The 21,478-nt window shown below is 42.1% G+C and overlaps 2 protein-coding genes and 1 non-coding gene across 9 annotated transcripts in view; 1 reads left to right on the top strand and 2 right to left on the bottom strand.

Annotated features, from left to right (window-relative positions):
• LOC135483248 (chromodomain-helicase-DNA-binding protein 1-like) overlaps positions 1–9,610 on the top strand; it is a 28,018-nt gene extending 18,408 nt beyond the window's left edge. For all 4 annotated transcript variants that reach the window (XM_064763939.1, XM_064763938.1, XM_064763940.1 and 1 more), the window contains 3 exons: positions 4,461–4,559; positions 4,714–5,106; positions 5,467–9,610. In XM_064763939.1, the coding sequence (XP_064620009.1) occupies positions 4,461–4,559; positions 4,714–5,106; positions 5,467–5,608 (634 nt within the window). In that variant the 3' untranslated portion in view covers positions 5,609–9,610. The remainder of the gene's footprint in view (positions 1–4,460; positions 4,560–4,713; positions 5,107–5,466) is intronic.
• Positions 9,611–10,119: 509 nt separating this feature from the next.
• Trnas-aga (transfer RNA serine (anticodon AGA)) lies at positions 10,120–10,201 on the bottom strand. Its single transcript has one exon. It is a non-coding gene; the product is annotated as a tRNA-Ser (tRNA).
• An 8,256-nt stretch (positions 10,202–18,457) lies between these two features.
• LOC135483247 (repulsive guidance molecule A-like) overlaps positions 18,458–21,478 on the bottom strand; it is a 30,592-nt gene continuing 27,571 nt past the window's right edge. For all 4 annotated transcript variants that reach the window (XM_064763933.1, XM_064763934.1, XM_064763936.1 and 1 more), the window contains one exon: positions 18,458–21,319. In XM_064763933.1, the coding sequence (XP_064620003.1) occupies positions 20,624–21,319 (696 nt within the window). In that variant the 3' untranslated portion in view covers positions 18,458–20,623. The remainder of the gene's footprint in view (positions 21,320–21,478) is intronic.

Raw genomic sequence — 21,478 nt, 5'->3', positions numbered from 1 at the left:
TGTTCGAAATCTCCACCAGCACTTTTCCTTTTTTGCATTATTTTTGGTTATTTTTTTCGCATGTTACATTTTCATAACTTGTAATCAGTTATTTGCCTGTCTTCCTCTTTGTATCTTGGTTTATTTTCGTCATATTTTAACTGTTACTAATCAATATAAACTGAAAAGTGGTGTTTTTCATTCTTCTTGCCTTTAACAGCCAATTGCTGCTCAACTCCACTGCAAGTTGCATGGTGCTAAGTCTCCCGAGTTTGATTGTGGACTTCAGGTTATTTGACAATTATTGCATACTGGTCAGCCCACTCGTGTCCACGGTAACCGGAAAAACGCCGACCGACCGACCGACCGACTGACCGACCGACCTTCCGACCTACCAACCCAAGGAGTTTCGTAGTTGAGTCGCAGGTCTCATAAGTCAATGTGATATATCCAATCCACGATAGCAGGTCACGTGAAATGAAATTGTAAACAAGCGCACGTGCGCTGGTCAAATGACAACAAAGTTGCAGTTCATGCATTGCATCGGTCGAGACACTCGAGTAGAAAAACTACAGTGCATAGATTAGGCCCAAATCATGTTTTTATATCCACCGACCATGTAGACAAAGCATATCTTTAGAGTATCGTTATCAGTTCCTTACCGCGTGGGCTCGTTTTCCCGGTATAATTGACTGGAGATGCTGCTGTCAGACACGTCGGACTCCATCACGTCCATTGCGCTGGGCACTACACAGATACATGTGCTATAGAGAAGCGAAAGGGATACTGCATATGACGGTAGGTTGGCAGGTCAGTCGGTCGGTCGGTCGGCGTTTTTCCGGTTACCGGGCTATGAGGCGCGAATGGGATGCCGTAAGTGAGGTTGTCAGAGTCGGCGAGTAGGTCGGTCGGTCGGTCGGTCGGTCGGTGTTTTTCCGGTTACCCGTGTCCACAACTGAAATTGGAAAACTTTTGCACTTTCACCTTGTCCATCATTAGGCAATATTGTATGCTGCACAATAAACAGAACTATGTGATGGTTGATTGTTATTGTTGAATGAAGGTTGTGAAAAGATGTTTCCTTTGGCTGTGTTTTGGGATCAAGTACGTGTCAAGTGGGTTATTTCCTGTTACCTGGATGTACCTGTCTTGATGCACAGCTTTTGTCCTTGCTAATTAACCGCTCCGTGTAATCTAAATGCGAGGTCAAGTTGGAGTCATTGATTGTGCAGAGTGACGTCATATAAAAGACAAACTGTTCTATTCAAAATCGTTGTGGCATTTCATTGGCATGTGTTAAAGTGTGGTGTTTTGTTATACTGACTGCCAATTGGTGTCAAATGCATTAAGCATTATGATACAGAGTGTTGTGCATTATGATGCAATCTTGACATATGCAATTAGAACAGATCCAATAGGCCTTTTTACACGGTGCTGGTTCAAGACAACCCTCCTGAACCGTCACAAGGCGTGTTCGGTTCAGGACGGTTCATTTCGCTTTTACACGGGGACGGTTCGACGATCTGGCCTCGATCCGGCTCCAGGCCGGTTCGTCACTAACATCGTCAATTGGTGGCGCTGATCAATCCTGCTGGCGGTGGAGCTACGAAAATATCACAACCTTCAACAAATAATACAAAATGGTTCACGATGGCGCCGGTGAGATGCAGAGTTTTTGCTTTGGTACACAGCATTTGTATGGAAAGAAAGCTCTTGCTCTCGATAAATTGAAGATTTCACAGCAGTTTCTTTCCGCGGAAAATTTCATGCCAGGAACACGGCAGCTATTCCCGCGAATGACGTCAGGCGAGTACCGTGTGCAGGCTCGGAGCCGGTTCGCTTTTACACGCATAAATAAACCCTCCTCCACCGGCCTACACCGGCCTGCACCGACCCGAGACCGGCGATCGGAACCCGCCTCGGACCAGGAGGGTTCAGGACGGTAGGTTCGCTTTTACACGAGGGAAAATAAACCGGCTGGTACCTGAACTAGTCTCGATCCGGCTTGAACCCGCACCGTGTAAAAACGCCTAATATCCTGGCAATCTTTGCTAATATATCCTGCTGGGCCTCTTTCGAATTTCCTGTTGTTAATATGTGATTAAATAGCAGTCCAGGTGTTTATTGGATTGTTAGATAAAACATGTTCAATAAAGGTAACTTGCCCACAATCATAACATTCCATCCACTCTCTGACAACAAATTTGAGCAATTTTATACCTCTTTCTATTTTGATCCTGTATCTATGTTTTGATCAGTGGTTAAGTGATGAGGGTGCTAAGTAAAAGGAAAATTCTGTTTAGCATAGCATTGCCCTGCCATCATTTCTTTGTTCCGTCCACCAGATGTCACCTCATAACACAGGGCAGTGTACCATGGTTAGGACCACAGACTAATCAAATTCATTCCTGTGTAAACTGAGTATTCTAGTAACTCTTGTCCTCCCTTGGGTCCGAGATGCCCTCTTGATCCTGTAATGATTTGAACTCTTCAACTCCTGGTCATTCTGTCAGGAAGAAGAGGCAGTAATATTGCACCAGTGGGAAAGATAAATATTCATGACGTAATCTTCCTCCTGAAGGATCCATTGAAGTTGGTCATGGTGTTAGATGACGAATTTGGATGATGGGAACCACTGCTTATTATTAATTGAGATGACCCTCTGTGGTCTGAGGCAGCCGCACAGAACCTTGGTGAAAATTGTGTTGAGGTTTTGCTCTTTAAGGAGGAGCAAGGTACAGAATTGAATTTTGGTCATGGTGTGAGATTTATAAGGGAAAACCTCTTGGAAGTTGACTTGTTGATGAAATAAGGTTGACACATTTTGAAAGCAATCGTCTCAATGAAAGTGTTGCCTGGTCATTTGGTCATGGCTCATCAGAAATACCCTGCTGCTGAAATCCCTGTGGACACAAACTAGAAAATAATGGAGATAGATTGTCCTGCAGAAATTTATGCAATGCTGGCATAATGGTTAAATGCTCATTGCAATTGTCTGGTGTGTTATCTATAGAATCTGGATATTCTGGTGTGGCCAATTCATAAAATTCTCTTTTGGTTTCCATGGTTTTTGAAAGGATTTCATTCATTCGTATCTAGGCTACTTGAATATGCATCAATTTTCTGTTAGTGGGAAGTTTTAATTGCCACTCTGTCCGATTCTGTTGGCTCTCATCACTAGAGATATTTTAACCCATGTAAATATTTGGTTTGTCTGGTACCATAATGAAACTGGTGACAGTCTAGCTTCTGCTTGTACCAAGATAGAGCGAGGGAAGTCTTAGCAAACCTTGATCAAAGTGATGGCTATTGCAATGTTTTCCAGTTTCGTCCCATCTTGTCTGTTGAAATCGAATATGCCAGTTATAGGTTGTTGCAGTGTTTCACCAGAGAATGGTGCATCATCATAAAACATACAGTTCAAATTTAAAGATTTGTGACCACCAAACCCACAGTTACTTGTGAATATTTCTCCAATTTAGGCGATTTTATCAGATTTGTGATTCGGCTTCCCATTCCTCTGCTTTACCCTCGAGCAATATGAGTTGGTCCATCTCACCCTCTTTCACCACACCTTCCTTGGGGCAATCTCCCAGAACTCACAAACATATCCTCGGGCAAGAATCACACCAGTCACTGAAAAACATCCTTCCCTAATTAGTAGACCAGCCCCATCAGCTTCAATTCAAAGCAAATCCGGTCAAAATGACTTTCAGATCATTAATTAAGATTTTGCTCCAGCTGGGCTATCTCAAGCACCAATTAAGGCAAGTTGGAATCAGGCGATTTCCCCCATTAAGATTTGAGTGTCCGTGAAATTCTTTCCCACATTGCCGCAAATCCGGGAAAGAATTTGAGCCTTCTCGAAATCAATGTCGGTGTCATTGAAGGATTTCCCAGCATCCGTTTTAAGAAGATGCGGAATGGTCCAGGTGGTTTGGAGAGGATGTGCTCCACTCAAATCCCTCTTCAGGCACTATTCTTGGTCAACTAATTGCCCAATTAGATCAATATCAACTGTGTCATTTTAAATTTATAAACAACATTTTGTTGCTGGATCATGAATAATGAGGTTGGAGATTAGCACCTTTCTGAAAAATTTGATAAATAATTGAACAAATTACCACTTTAATGAAACGTATTCATTCAAATGGTCAAAGATGATGATCTGTCATTTTCTGAACTTTTCTCTTATTTCATGTTGTTATTTGTTGAAAACCTTTGTAATTGTGAAAAAAATTCTTCTGCCCTTTCTAGAATGATGGCTTGAAATGAATACTCTACTGAAATAACTTTTCTTTTAGCTACTGTTCATTCTTGCTGATCATTTTGCATTTCAGAATGTTTTTTTTTCTCCATGAAATAAAGCTCTTCTTTTGCAGGTAGAAGAACTTTCTGTAACGTGTGGCATTTTACTGATGGATTGCCAAGTCTTGTTTTGACACTAAACTTCTGTTGATCCAATCTACTGTGTTTTCTAGGTATGGTGAGAGTAGCTCTAGTCTGTACAGTCGGCCTCCCAACCACGAACCCCATCGTGCTTCAGGTTATCAGTACCACAGCAACGATTCTTATTCAAGGTAAGCTAAGTCAATCATGCAAAAATGGAATTTCTCCATTTTCCTGTAAGACGTGTGATTTTGAATAAATTTACCGAAAACAGAACACAATTTCAGCCAAGTATATCAAAGATTTTGTGTGGATGTCCCAGTCAAATCCAAATTGATTCTTCAGGTACAATGACCAGAATCAGAAGCGGGAATCTGGCCACCACTTTCATCGTGATCGTGAACACCGTGATGGTGCTGGTCGCGGTGAACACCGCGATGGTACTGGTCGCGGTGAACACCGTGATGGTACTGGTCGCGGTGAACACCGTGACAGTGCGGTACGTAGTGAACACCGCGATAGTACTGGTCGCAGTGAACACCGCGACAGCGCTGGTCCAACAACTGCTGGTACTGGGTATGGCTTCCATCGCCATGATCGACAAGACCCACGGCAAGATCGTAGAGAAGATAGAGATCACCGGCCAGAACATCATCGAGAACGTGGTGACTACCATAGGGAGACACGAGAATTTAGGCCGGAACATAATATGCACAACAGACCATCAGGAGATGATAGGTATAGCTTCTTTTTCTTCCCCATTAGTGCTCTTGTGAGCTTGATGTACTAATGATAGGAAGATTTCATTTCTTTGTACTCTGTATTAGTTGAACTGGGAACATTTTGATTTATGTTCTGTATCTGGATGTAATATCGTGTTTGTGATGTTATTGACATTGGCCATGACATTCTCATCTCGAGACGTAACCATTGAGGTTCGTTGGTATCATGGTGAATCCTTCAGATCTTTGTGGGAACGATAGGCCTACTACAGTGGGCCTCTATTAGCTCGCCAACAGCATGTAGGATTTCTCATGCTGGGGCAATGGTGCATGCTTGTTACATGTTGATAACTAATGGCCATGTGTTATATTTCAGGTTTCCCCAATCACATTTGGATAGAAAACGTAAACCAGAGGACTTCCAAGACCGAGCTGAGCGACAACGACTGCCAAAAGAAGCCAAAGTTGGCACAGACTATAATAATAGCCGTGATGTTGATATGCGCTCAAAACACTGACACCAGTTGTCCTGTCGACTGTGAAGTATTCATAATTAGGTCAGCAGTGGTGCTGATTTGACCATACATCTTGGAATGTCCTCCGGCTTGAATGTCAGGCCTGTTCTGGCCGTGGTTCAGTGCTGTTGGGCTCGTGGAATATGGCTGCCTGCGTCCTGCTTTAGCCTGGAGTTTCGCAGGAATGTCCAGATTTAGAGTTGCAGCGGGCAGTAACCGTCAGTCATAGGAGTTTCCTGGAGATGATCAATTTACAAGGGCTTGGAATTGGTTGGTGATTGGTTCTCAAGTTGAGGATTCTGCCTGTGTGAAATGTTAAAGTTCAGAGTTCCGAGTCAGTTTGATATTAACATGTGAACATCACTAAGACATGTTCTATCTGATGATGTGAAGAGTTGTGGATGAATAGTGCTAAGAGTTATGATTCATTCCATACTCTGCAGTTGTTGGTATCCAGAGATGGCCAGTATTGAGGGCTGAATATGAAAGAGAAATTGTGGAGCCTGAGATTAGTGACAGCAGAAGATCATTAACTTAAAGACTCGGTGAAACTATGTTGACTGGAAGTCTAAAGCTATCAAATGTTGTGTGATCGGTGTACCATGCTGCCAAGGTACCATGAGTGTTCGTAACTTGGATCACAAAGTCAGAAGTTTGGATGAGAACTTGCTTGTATGTTAGAGTGTGTCTCGTAATAAACATCGAAACATTATGAGAGTGTGCTATGATTATCATAGCAGAATGTGAAATACTTCATTATGAAGAGAACTAAGGGATTAAACTGCTGAAGATGATCTAGAGAAACGAAATTCTGGACACCGAGTTGAATATATTACATTGATTGACTTGTCGATTCCGCTTCATAGGTTAAGGCAATTTGCAATCATATAGGGTGTGTACTGTTGGAGACTAAAGGTGCCAACCTTGTGGTACTGAGCAGTATTTAGGAGGTGTGTGTGATGGTGGCGAGTTCCATCATGTTCTTGAGACAAGATGTAAATATTCACACTCGAGTATGTATATTTTGTAATAGAGCCAAGCTTTGCTTTCAGGTTTAACTTTGACTCCCACATCGGAGAAGATGCTCTTTGAAGGCATCTTTGATGTTTCATCCTTGGTCTGTGAGGTGAATCAGTGTGTCAAAGGAACTTCTTGCCTCTGAACTACATGTACATGTACCTCTGATGTCTCGCTGGTGTTAAGGCTTTCTCAAACTTGTGCTGTTTCTGCTGACATTTCCATTCAGTCCAGAGGTAAAATTGTATTAGCACAATACCAAAAATGTCACAGTTACACTATAGTTTGACGTTGTGTACCTATGAATTGTGCTACTCTGGTAAACAGCTCGAGTAGTTCAAAGACTAAATACATGTTCTAGTGTGCGATGACTTGCTTTTTGATTGCTCATGAAATTGAGTATGGTGTCCTGATATTTTTCTAAATCCATCTATCATTCCCAAATGTGCAATTTTTGAATGAATGCATTTTCACATGTAAAAGTCGTTGAATATCCTTTTACCATGCAAATCATTTGACCTTCTAGACGAGGCTTGAACTGATATTGAAAACATGTATTTGGTTTCTTGCATAGTCATTCATGGTGTGAAAATGATGAATTCTTAAGTCGCCCTTGTTTCAATTTGAGTACATATCAGAATTTTCATGCATAAACCATGCACAGGTTTAGTCGTAACTGTTGTAGAACAACATTCATTGTTTTATCAGTTCATTTTCTGTGTCCACAGAATTATTTTTGTAACTTAAACTTCAGACTGGCTGGTTCAATTCCGTTGACCCGGTAAAAAGCGACTTGGCCACAATTGAATTTAACTTCTTTCACTTGAGAGCTGTAACATTGAGTAATTATTTAGAAAAGTTGTGCTAGTGATTTATGGACGTTTCAAGAGATAATATTACAGTATTTACAATCTAGTTACGTGCTACTGAATTATTATTTACAACCCAAAAATAGTTGCCGATTAAGTCGTATTTGTGTCGTAATTCTGTGATTCGGAAGTAAAATCTTTTTTATGAACCTGCTCTGGTCTTTGTTATGCTGCACAGAAATGGAATATTCAGAAGGTTCATTTTTTTATGAAAAGGGTATTTTGTCTCATTAATTTGTCATATTTCTTGCATGAAATTCAAATGTCATTGTCCTCACCTTACATTCTTCATCTCTTCCCATTTGTGCCGCATTTATACAGGCTAAGCTTTAAACCGTCTCACTTGGTGTCCGTCTCATTTCCCTAAGAAGAACATCTATGAAATCAATTCTAATATGTGACTCGCTCTACCAAAACTAGGCGCTTGTCGCATCTGAACTCGACAGGTTGATACAGACTTGTTGTTCATTTCCCTATTGTAGACCTTTTGTGAAATCTATTACAAACTGATTTGGTCAGATTTCACAAAAGGTCTACAATAGGGAAATGAACAACAAGTCCGTATCAACCTGTCAAGTTCAGATGCGACAAGCGCCTAGTTTTGGTAGAGCGGGTCACATATTTTCAAAGAGCTTTACCGATATTCTACAATCTAAGCTTAGAGGCAGTACCAGTAAGCTTGATCTAAATTAATGTGTGATCGCTGAGAGAATTAGATTATCACAAAAAAGGCGTGTCAGGCAGTTTATGTTTTAAGACATTTCTCTGTATGTGATGATGTGTACATATTCTACATTGTAGCTGGTTCAGTTGCTTCCAATGTATTTCATTTTTATATCGGTTGTAAAGCCCCAGCGACATGGGGAGTTTTGTAAGGAATCCTGCTTTTGAAATGGGTTAACATTTCAGGCAAGAAATGGTTGTAATTCAATTCAATTTTTACGATAATCATAAATGAGGCTCTTTAAAAAAGGTATCTAAATCATGTTGTGTAATTGGATGTACAGAACCATATTGATCTCTCTGTTCTCTTGCTGTCCACCTGGGACGGTTATCGCGGGTGCTGTAGTGTGTCATCTCAATAGAACTCATCATGGGTTGTTGTGTATGAGAGTTTGATAGCTATGTGTTGGTGCATTGAGGTATCAGATGATGTGGATCCAAGAGGCAGCTCCCCCAGCCCAGCCCCCCCCCCCTTTTCCACGATATCTTAACATTTTAAAAAGAATTTGACCATGAAATTTCATTAAGGGCCAGGTGCTCTCCCTCAGTCAAATGCGTTCTGACTTGTGACTAATCAAGGCAGTGATAAACTGGAGTGAAAAGAAATTTGGAAAAACAGTGACTTCGTCTTTGTATTGCAATGACACTCTACCCCCCCCCCCTTCGAGATCATCACAAATGTCATAACCATATTTGTACATTCATGTATTTTTGTGATATTTTTTCCTTTGTCGTCAAGCGCTGTCCAGTGGAATATTGGTGATAAATTTAAATGGGATTTAAACAAAATATCCTGACTGTACAGGACCTGTGCATTACCTAACATTTCTTCTTTGATTCAGTGTTGCTACTGGAATATTCAACCCTTGATGCAAAGAAGGATAGACAGGCGGCATGTCATCAGCATGTTTTTCCTTAAAGCTGGGCACTTTTTTGCATCATCATCTCAAGTCAATGTAGAAATGAAATCCCTATACAAGGTAGCTCTATGAAAATGTCACAAAAGTAAGAAATTTGACATTTTTATGGTGCCACCCTGTAGGTATTGCACAGTGTGGGTACTGTTGGTTTACCTTAATCTTGATAACGGGACAAATTCATGGGAGTGTTGAGCTGAAAAGGTGTTTCTGTGTCCTTGTGTTGAATGCCGAGAGAATGTGAGGTACCGGCCTCAACACATGACTTGTTTGTACACCATCCGTAAACTGCCAGCTGAAACCCTTTCATGAATATTGCCTTAGTAACTCCACATTTGAAGTTCCCTTGGTCTCTGTCTACTGATGTGGACCATACCACTTCCTGGGCACCATTTTTACTCTACAGCAGTCTCTGTAGTATGATGATGAGTCTCATTAGGAATGAATTGTACATACATGAAAATAATAAAACAAACACAAGATAGTACATGGTCTTCTCTCATTAATTTCTTACCCTGGCATTTGTTTTCGAAATGCAATAGGATAAACCGACCCCAAACTTGGCATGGTAGGCCCTAGCGTCAAGAGTGTGCCGAAATCTCCCAGCCAATCTACTACAGGACAGGACAGAAAGTGTCCCGTCCTTGGTACTCCCTGTCAATCCATAACTGCCCCACAATATTATATTGATGACTTCCCCTTTAAATTTCTTGGCAGAAGTGCTTACAGATTCCTCACCTATATAAGCTGTGGATCTGCTCGTGCTGCCCTTGGCTCAAGGTCTGGTTGTGACAGTATCTGCAATCTCATCAGGTCTGGTTGTTGCAACAAAATCCAACATGTTTAGCACATAATTGCTCCATTATTAAAATGCGCAGACGTTTTCAATAGCCTTAAAACGCAACATCTGCATAATGAACACAAATTAAAAACAGAAAAAAATAAAAAGATCAGTCCACAGCATTCCTTTAAGAAAAGGAAAACATTACGTTGTCGGCAGGATTCGAACCTGCGCGGGGAGACCCCAATGGATTTCTAGTCCATCGCCTTAACCACTCGGCCACGACAACCGTTGGAAATGGCTGACGCGCAAGTGTTTTATAAACTGAAGCGCCATCTACAGTACGCGTCAAGCGCTGAAATAGGAGTTATTTTGGCGGGAATATTTAAAATCGTAATCGACGCCTCCTGGTTTTGTTTCATATATAACCAGGTGGCATCGCTTGAACCCAACGTAAATTATCTTCAGCAGTGTACGCGTTTGATATACTTCCAGTTCTGCATCCACAGACGTCGCGAACATCCGCTCTCGGGCCGGCTCTGCTCACTGTTATGAGGGGGGGGTCCGCTCAAGGATTTTTACACATTACAGCATCAAACACAGTGTCGAGTATGTGTTGTAATATACAATGTATATCAGTGATGTCGTTTGAGAACCTTGATCCTGAAATAGCCGGTGAGACGTAACCCCCCATCCCCACCTACGCACCCGCACACCCACACACTATGTTTGTGTCGGGGTTTGCCAATACACAAGATATTTATCCCTTGAGCATACTGTAACCCAGGAAAATTTTGTGTAGCTTTTCATTTTGCGTTTTTTGCGGTCCGACCTGGTCCGCAAAATTAACAAGCGCAAATGTAACTTCATCCATTTATCATGCATCACAGATCCCGTAGTTCCGCAAAATTAAAACGCGCCAAATCGTTATTTTGCGGGGAAAACAGATTTCTTGCCAAAAAAAGCTGCCGCAAAATATTTCTGGGTTACAGTACTCCGATTTAGTTAATTCATTGGTTAGTAGACGGCGCCACGATAATTGAATGGCCCGCGATAATCTTTGGTGTCACCCCTCATTTCTGGGGAACACCTTCACATTGAAACACCAGGCTGACTACACACTTGCTCCCACGATGACTCGATCCGTGAGCAAAGGTCGGACTGTTATGATCGTGTGGTCAGCATGGTCTGGGTCAATTTACATAATCTAACGTGTGGCATGGAACAAAAATAATCCCTCTTCTTGTTACCAACTGTAATTAAACCCTCCATTGTCAGAGCCCCTGGTCAATTCCGTATAAATCGGCAGTACGCTCAAACCAGAATAATATTGTGAAGAAAAATTTACATTCGAAAAGATTTCAATTTCTTTTCGATTGGTGGTGGCTTGAATAGGCCGCTTTGATTCCTTGTGGGGTATAAAAACCATGTTCAATAAATTCAATAGAAACTTGCTGGGTTTGAAAGGAGCTCAGCAGTGAAGATTTTTAGTTGGCAAAGTTTAATTGCTCCGGATTTAATCCCGAGTCTTTGTTGTGCAGACTTTGGGAAAAGGCGTTTAAAGCTGAACCGCTGAATTTTCACCCCTTCAGCAGAGCGTTATGCATTTTGGAAGCCTTGATCCGCCGCGGTCTCGAGGTTCAGACTGTGAAGATCAAAGACTAAGCATCACGTTGGGGCCCAATCTGATGTGATATAGATGTTGCAGTGTGGACATGGACCTAGAATGACAGTAGCTCCATAGAAAGTCCCTGCGCCCTCCCCCTGAGCCCGGCCAAATAGTAATGACTGTGGAAGAAAACCTTGAAAATGCTTAAGACCATGTGATGATAGTTGAGTGCAGCGCAGGAGTGTACCTTTTGGGCCGTCGTCGGATCTTGAATTCCCCTTCGCCTAAATCTGTCCGTTTATTGGATGGCGGTGAAAGATCATGCTATCTGAAGCTAGTCATCCTGCACCTGTTCTCATCAGTGATTATTTATTAGTAATTGTCAAGATGATGAGGCAAATTTCGATGAAATGTACGAATGTGATGGAACACGTTAAGATGGGTAGGCCTATTACTGCACAGCAACGCTTTTCTTCGACATGACGTCCTCATGTTGAAAATCTGGTTTGGTTGATCGACTGGAACGACTGATTCTCAGTGGATATGGATATATCCCGAAATGCCGAACTTCACGACCTGAAAATGGTTCATGGCCACTGCTTCTTCCCTGGCTGTGATTTATGACACCATCGTATGAAGTGGAAAGCAAGTACCAGTCATCCAGTATACTTCATGGGCCAATGAAGGAAGGTGGTGTTTAGAAATGTGCTCGGAAAGGCAGCATGTTTCTGATCTGTCAACGGGTCTGATTCTCCTGCTCTATAAATAAGATGTTACGCGCTGGGTTGCTGCAGATGAAAGGTGTGATGAAGAAAGTAGGCATAAGTTTAACAATAAACAACTCGCTGAGCTGTCAATTTGACCAGTCGCTCTTTGGTGATTGTCTGACAATAGAGAGGTTTATAAAGTGATCAGCTTCGCGTAACTTTCTGGACCCTCCTATTGTGTATAAGGAAACTTCCCCTCGGTAGCCTGCAGATCATTCATTTACCCAATCAGTGGCAGTATGCCTCCTCATCAAGATGTTTTTTGGGCTGGTGGACTATATGATTTCGATCGGTTTGACTTCAGTGTTAAAACAGGAAAGGGAACTGACAAGTCACTGTTTCACCACCGAGTCGGTTCGCCACTCGCCGAGGCTCTGTGCCACTGATTATGAGCCGCCGCGTAAACTAGAGAGACAGCGAGATCGTCTGCTTTGGCGATGATAACCGCCAATCGGACCGCCAATCCTGATCCAATTAAATGAACATCGAGACCAGCGATTTCGGTCGATAATTTTAGCCCTTGGAAGCATGCATCAATCTGCGATGTGACAATGACAACGATGCAGCGAAATCTAGTAAAATAACTATAGATCGATATAGTACACGCAGTGAGTGCTTCTGCGAAAACGAGCTATGCGGATCCGTTTGTACAGGCTGCAAGACACGGCCGTGATGGTCGCAGTTTATTATGAGAGTCCTCCATAAAACAAATTCGTGGGGCCAACGGGACTGTTCTTTGAAGAATCTAGCAACGTCGTTATTCTAGGAGTATTCCAACGATACCGCTGTTAACCGCGGTCATTACGCTGTAAAACCCCAGTCATGCGTACAAAGCTATATATATACATTTTTACAGTGTTGCGGAGGCTGGACCATTCCAATATAAATTTTTTTGTCCGCCGGGTCTGTCGCCAAATTAACTGACAACGCGGGCGTCGGACAATCAAAATATGAAGGTAGTAAGAAGGATGGATCTTTTTTATTTACGCAAAATAACTTTGTACGCTTCTCCACCATGGAAACGTTGACGTTGACATATCCTTGGTTAAAGTAAGATTCCGATCACGTTCTATCCATGGCAACAAACCAAGCGGGCTAACGTATTCAAGGTATGTTAGCCTGTGATACAGAATGCTCTACATGTATACGCACATTTCTCTGGATACGTTCATCCAGTTAGCATATTGCTTCCTCTTCAGCATGCAGGTGACACGTCTCATGTGAAGATATTCAATTTGCCATCGCCAACGGTGAGACTGATTGCTGACTCATGGTGTTACTACAAGGATAGCTCCAACAGCTTCCTTTCTCACTGCAATCAACCTGGAACATCCACCTCTCGGCTCCATGGTAGAAATGTGTGTGGTGAGCAGGTGAGAATTATTGGTGAACGGGATTTACGACTGGTGCGTTGCCGCATCAACACCAACAAGCTTCTTGTGGACAGCAGGCCCGTTCTCTTGATACTTGGCATCGTATCAGACATCCAACGGCAAACGGTCGGAAGTATATAATTCTGCTAAGGTCGACAGAGTGGTACAGTCGAAGTTCATCGGTGCACCACCATGCCTGAAGAGACTCCAACTGACGGAAATCGGACTCGCGGTCGCTTGAACCATGCTCCATCATGCCTACGCGTGCCAACAGATGCGCTTCTTCAAGTTCCTTCCTTGATTTGAAGTGTCGCAAATGTTGCAAATGCAGTTGCACGCTAGATCAACTAAATGATACATTAGACAACTGTTCATCCTTGACGTTGACCAACCAATACCGAGGTACAATTTGCCAAATAAAACATGTACACTGTACCCGTACTCACAAGCTCCTGATTTTTCCCATCTTAATTAGTAGACAAATAGAAGTCTGTAGAAAGACGAAAGACTGGCAGTATCGCAGGTAGCTCGTGGATTATGGACTCAAAGTGCTGTTACCAATAAATTCATTCCTGCAGATCGGGATAGCGGGAAGTTTGCACGATTCTCCTCATTGAGTTGCCACCTCTGAGAAAGGAGTGCGAAACCCGCTTGAAGGGATTCTCCTGAGGCTTGACACCTGCTTGAAGTTTACCACCTGTTTTTATACAAAGTATCTACCATTCTCCACGCAGGCAACGTATTCAAGCAAGTCTCTCTTCCTCCGTGTTGTAACATCTTGCCCCTCAAGCTTTGGATCCACTCCGCCGACCCGGACTCTGTTACACCAACAAGGGGAGGTAGCGGAGAACCTCTGGTGGTTCAGAATGTATAGTGACGTCTGAAGATCATCCATGTCGTACTTGATGGCAGCCATTATAGTATCCTCAGACGTTCTCGCCACGCGAATAGAACATTCTCAAAAAAGACTTTGTGTTCTGCCAAAATTTCAACCAAAATGTCATGCTTTGTTCTTACTATGATTGAAACTTACAATATGGCCGAGTCTCAGTCCTGGCGGCAAATGCAAGCACGGGCGGAACGATTCTAGCGCCTGGTCATGCGCGAGGAGAATGTTTTTTATCTACCTGATTTCATCTAGCCGACTATTAAATGAAGTGGTGTATCTTTACATAACCTTACCATTTTCATCGAGATGATGAATTAGCTCGGTGGGTCGGTCGGAGTATTGCTAATTAATCAGCTTGGAAAAAGCTCAATTCGATCTAAAGGTTTAACGTTATGGTAACGTTATCGTTATAGATAGAGCCTGGCAGAAGAAGACTTCGCCATGAGTGTTCTTTCATCGTTCAAAGATGTTCGTTGTTTTCACCACGCCTTGGGGCAGAACGGATGCCATGAATGTTGCCGCGTCCTCTGAACGGTGCTCGAATAGTTGGCATATTGTTACTTCTTATGTGACTCTACAGCATGATTTCGGTATTGATTGAAAACCACTGGTTTACGGGATGTGTTTAAATTTCGTCGTTTTGTATTCAGAATATGGTCGAATATGGAGAATTGAAGTAAACGTGTAGTACATGCATGTGTCCACTTGGCACACAGCGTTTAGGTAGAAGAAGTGTGTCAATTAGTATACACTTTACACAACCCTTTGGTCAAACGGTTTGAAAATGCTTGTAAAACCAGCTGGATGCCGAGCTGAGGAAATGGCCCTTTGCCAGTAATGAATTGAACATAATGTCAATGCCACGGGCCAGGAAAACTTGCAAGAATTCAAGGCAATTCTTTTGGTTTTCGTATTCACACTGCGAAGAACAAGTCGTTCTTGCCTTGGGGCAATCACTGAGTGACAAAACTGAAGAAAATCTGACAAAAATGCATATATACAATTAGGTAGAGTCGTACTGTACATGTATAACTGTAAGTCGAATTATATTGCTGTGACCAAGTAATAGCCTGTTCCGATAAAGCTTAAAGCTGAACTGCATCAAGGCCTACTCTTTGCGGCACAGTTTGAGATGCACGGAAATTCACCTTGAAATTCAAAAGGTCATACGGTTAAGGTTCTCGCGCATTCCGATCCCTCGTTGAAACGGATGGTAATATAGGCCTAAGTCTGCTTTATCATTTCTGCTTGCTCATATTTTGGGAAAGGTCTCTGCATGATCCCCAACCTCCGGTGAATAGAGACGATCAAAAGAATTGAACCGGATCTGGTAGAACACCAAATACGCCTTGTTCTGCATTGAGATGTAGAATCTACAGGAGCCTTCTGGCATGACTCTCAGATTTAATGAATCGGATATTCAAGATCACTCGAGATGTTCAACACTTCACGGAAGATAAGTGAAGAGTGTGAAGTGGCAGCTCTTCTTTGGCCTCATTGAATTGCAGCTATCGCCTTCAGAATCAGAGGTATCCAGTGGTAGGAGTCAGTTCAAAACTGCTGGTATCCACGACTAACTTTGACATGGTTGGAATTCTGCAACTGTTCCGTCCATCATTTAGCTGTTGGTCCTACTCAATGTCCTCTCAGATCAACTGACTCCACTGCCTGGGGTGTGTATAGGTCTTCGTAGTCGAATACCACTGTAGAATGAGCAGAAGGACTAAGCACGGAGAAGCTGACGGCGGATTTACCATGATGATGGGCGTGGAGCATGGACGCCACCTCCGTGTGTTGGATTGCCTTGATTGGACTGCGATATACGGGAAACATTCAAAGGTTTTAACCGTCAAAAGTAGGTTGGAGTCGCCCTATCACACGGCATTGCAAAAGTCAACTACATTCATTCAGCAAGCGTTCTTGACGCCCAAGCCCCGCGCTCTCCCTATCTCGGCCTGTCTCTCCGTAGCCGTGGGGAAATGTCAATAAGCTTGTGGAAGCCTTACCATTTGTGACCACAAATCGATAAAGGAATCTCCGAGAATAGGTTGCGGTAGATGCTTTGAGGAATGAGTTTGCTGGTAATGGACGCAAACCTAATGAAAACACAAGTCTTCCTGGGAAGGTTTCGTTTATTATGGCTTCAGCCAAGTGATACGAGGCGCTAACCACCGAAGGCCATGACAGTCCACGTGGTCAAGGACCCTCCAACATTATTTCAATTTTTCTTTAAATCTTAGTGGAAGGTAGTCTTGATTCAGTCTAAAAGCGAGTCCGTGCTTCTGTCGTTAGGGAGTTTTCGCAAACCTCCGAAACGCCCACGTGAACGCAAATCATACCATTGTTCGATCTCCTGATAACGGTGTCGAACAATGAGATCGGCGTTCATCTTGTTTGCGTTTCGGGGATTTTGCGGAAACTCCCTGATATCGTTCCGTCAACGTCAACGGAAGATCGACACCAGTAAGTTGTCAAAGATTCGAGGAGCCCATTTTCAACCTTTAAGCTTTACAACCTAAAGACCATAAGGCAGCTTTTTATTGCTCAAGTAATTCAACAGGGCAATATTCCATTTGGCAATAAAGGTCATCCAAAGGGCTTGAAATAAGGATTTCCTTCATGTACAATATGTGTGAAGGGTTTTATTGGCATTTTCAGAGAAAAATGCAATCAAGTTGATTTTATGACCATCTGCCTTGTAAATGGGCATGAAACTGCTATGACTGTGTAAGAGGATAGTGTTTTCACATGCCCTTCTTTCTCTACAACCACATTGATAGTGGACAGCCGAATCCATAATCTTACTTTGGAGGACATTCAAGTCTTATAAGGAAGACGATACTTATCTCTGAATATTCAAACCGGAGGTGTCACTCCAAGTGTTTTGCTATGTCCTTGACACAATTCTTCATGGGCCAAGAGGGGAAATAGTAGATTGATATAGGCCAACTCAATCAAATGGTTTGACATGCCATGTGAAGCATGTAACACCACGTTGAGAGTTACTCGGAATAGGAAGGGGTTTTACATATACATGTATCACGAAAATGTCAGAGTCCACCCTTGCATAGCAGTTGAGAGTGTCAGCTGGATAGAATGGCAAACCAAGGTCATTAACATGCTCCTTTCCTAGCATGTTACCAGCAGCGCACATGAACTGACTTCATCTTCGTGTAGCTTTGGCTCCATAACTATGCACGTCCCCATGTTCTTGTTAAACACGCCAAATCTCACCAAGCTCCCCAATAACAGAGATTCCATCCATTAACATTTTCAAGGCTGGCCAATTCATATTTCCACTTGTGTGTTAACGCTTTCCTGTATGAGGATATTAGCCTTGCGCATGAGGTCTGCACAGCATCGGTTAGAAAATGCACTTGTGTGGTAAACTTATGCAGCTCCCCATGGATGAGAGTTCTACGTATCGATTTTCTGTCACCCATCAACGACTCTGGCAGTTATGGTCATAATGAACGTTATTGATTTACTCAATAACTGTGTTTTATGACAGCCCAAGTGGTTATACATATCGTCTCTAGATATAGCATATCAACCCGATGTCAACACAAGTAGTGGTTGAAACTTGGGTCTCTCCCCATCATATTCGACGGTGAAATACAAATTGGCCAAGAGGGTACTTCTGAAATGGCACATTCAGAACTATTAGGCCAATAATAAAGTGTCTTGTGCATCCTTGAAACTTGAAGGATTCCTGCTGAAGATATCCACAACAAACCATTTAGAATCATGTCTCAAAGCATGAGACCGTTTCCCCTGACCCTCTGATTAGGTTTCGAAGCAGGGGAGACAAATCGCAATCCTTCTTCCTGTATGTCAGGCATTCTTTTCAACGATTGTAGAAAAGTGGGAATAGGGTCTCAGAAAAGTACAATGAAGTCACAAGAACTGATTTATAAACAAACAACCCTCACAGGTCTTCTTTATTTTGCACAAAAAGTTTCTCAATAATTGTCTTAGAATATCATTCCTAACACATTCAACATGAACAATGCAGCTGAATACAGACCGGTCTTATTCCCAACCGATATGATGAGCATAGTGTCTGAAATATAGTTTTTACCTTGAGATGTTTTTGATTTGATTTTGACAAGATTTTCTACAAATGTTTTGTGCTTTACCCACACAAACAGACCCCGCCCTCCTGTGAAAGAAGACAGCTCAACTCAAAGACGTGTTCAGAATGACATTCTAAGACAATCTAAGCTATACAATAATTTAACACAACAGACACTTCAGCCCTGTCTGTTGACGGATATTTTATCTGTCCAAGAGAAACAAGCCTTTGTCGTAGTCCTTCTGAAAGAACCATCAAAAAACGTATCCATGTATGCACACATCCGACTATTTCACCCAATCTTTGGCAAAGGCTGCTATTTTACCCTATACAGTGTCAACATGATGTATGTTGCAAATAATGGCTGATATGAATAAAGTCTAGCAAATGCTTTTACTTCAATTTTGTACAGAAAGGTGTAGTGTAAATGTACATGGAGTTTTAGATAAAAGCATTTGCTAGTCTTTATTCATATCACCCAATATTTGGCAGAAGTATGATTCATTCTTTGGGTTGACCTATGAAAGCGTATCAAAAAGACACATATCAACACTTTCATTGCGTGACTATCAACAACGATAGAAATTCCCCCCCCCCCCAGATGATGGCGTCTTAACCACTCTTGTTGAAATGGTAAATCGTAGACACCAAAATCTGCATGATAGAATCCACAGAACGTTGGATTGTTTTGCCCGAAATTTGGCAGAAACTAAACGCGCATACTGCATTACAAAGTTTATTTCAACAAATGCAGTTTCTGGCAAACTAGGGGCAAAGTGACCAAGCTCATTCCCAGGTACAATAGGTATGCACCAGTAAACATACCAGCCATTGTCCTATCCCACCTGAAGATGAGGATGCAGTCGTTATAAGAGTCAGACTAAGATGCATCTTTCACACAAAGGCATAAAAAACGAGGATTCAACACAAAAGTATCCCAGAATAAAAATCCATTTGCATAATATTCAAATAAAACGTATTAAACGTGCGAGTTATTTCATTATTACGACTCAACTCAAAATTGGAGTCAGTTACCTCTGAAACGAACTTATGAATCAGAACAGATTGGTACCAATCAACTCATCCTGTCACATGGCGAGGAGATTTGGTTCCGAAAGCTAGATTGCTAAACCCTAAACCCCAACCCTGTGAAACTTTCACATCACTCTGTTCGATAGCTTGGTCATGGTCACACAACAATGCTCCACCACAAGGGGCACTGATCAGGAAAGAGGTGATAATGCTGATGAAGATAACCTTCTCCAACTATGTTCTGAGTCGCACTGGTAGTTTAGAAGAAATACTCAATGCATTGTTTCATTACATATGTACAAGTTTTTGGCATAGCTTTGTAAAGACTCGCTGTCGTGACCCATTTCTCTGGATCAAGACGCCAGCGTGGTGTGCAACATCAAGCCAGCGATGATGAATGCTGGCCGCTTAGCTGAAGTGATGAATGATTTGGATGAAAAGCTGTGAATGGCACTGAACCCGTTTTTTTAACCCCCAAGCTGAATGAATTCTAGAGCTATGTTATTGTAATGTTATCATATCCTGGCTTCATGGCACTACAGCCGTTTCCATTCAAAGAATCAACATTTGGGCCATTGAAATTCAAACAATCAGGAAAAAAATTGTCAACAAAAAGACAAAATTTCTGTCAGATGGTTTGTAACAGAGTAATTTTTTCTCTCCAATTTCCAAAATACATTCAGCGGAAGAGAAATTGCCAGGACATGACATTATTTTTAGGGAAAATAACCCCAGGAATTTGTCTTTTATCAGTATATTCCTGATAGTAAAAAGACGTCGACAAGACTACAAGCAGAAAGCAAGTCTGAATCTCCGAGAAGTCGCACAGTGTGGCGGATTTCCCCAAGCACATTCACACTTCTATATCACAATACACAGGAGATGTAGCCAAACCTTAATCCAGAGTTGCACAGGAGTATGAATCAACAATAAGCACACATAAATAAGGAGAGAATACTGTAATTCTCATAATGTCCGCCAGTTCGTTAAAATTAGTGTACATAGCACACAAAATGCAAGAGGAGACGCTAGCCAGCTAGTCCGTAGAGAATCCACTCCACTGTATGAATCATATGTCGACAGATCTGTTCGGTTTTTATGTCCTTTGCTCGCCTCGGGGTATAGACGTAGGACATCCTGAAGGGCTTTGTTAGCTGCCAGTGTGAAGTTCTTGTCCCCGGTCGTCATGAGGTCAAAGACACAGGAATCAAAATAAAAGTCTACAACTTGCGATTGACGGCAATGTGCCACTGCATCCTCCCGCGTCATTGCAAGTTGTTTTTGATGAATTATATTTTTTAACCGACTATTTTTTTGAGATAAAAATTCTTTATAGTCTATTCTTTCACTTTTTGGACATCCTTTTACGCAGAGTTGTAATGCGTATGGAATCTCACGACTTTTGTTGATTATCTCCTCCGGCATTTTAATTGCGAAAGTAAAGTAATGGCCGACTTGTCGTACCAAGAGAGTCGTTGCAATGTATCTAATGTATATTTCCACATGTTTGCCAGTTTCTATCACTGTTAGTTGAACACTTTTGTCTTGACCAAAATAATCACGTCCGTTATCAAACGTAGAAGGGAGGTAGTCGGTTTGAGCTTGATATGTAAGGAAACGATCGGAACCACAGTCGTCATTGCGCTTGATCACCACCGTCAACTGCAAAGATAAATGTGAAAAGAGGCATGAAATAAGAATCACTTTTTTTAAATTTTGAAGCCAGGTAAAGGTCAAGATCTCATCAAATGTGAGATACTATACACTAGGACACAGATACTCGACATAAACGCTTATGAGAAGATGGGCCTTTACAGGAAA

Source organism: Lineus longissimus, chromosome 2 (genome assembly GCF_910592395.1).
Source record: "Lineus longissimus chromosome 2, tnLinLong1.2, whole genome shotgun sequence".
NCBI classification, from domain to species: domain Eukaryota; kingdom Metazoa; phylum Nemertea; class Pilidiophora; order Heteronemertea; family Lineidae; genus Lineus; species Lineus longissimus.
Note: the sequence above shows the minus strand (reverse complement) of the source record. Positions and strands in the feature narration are given on the sequence as shown.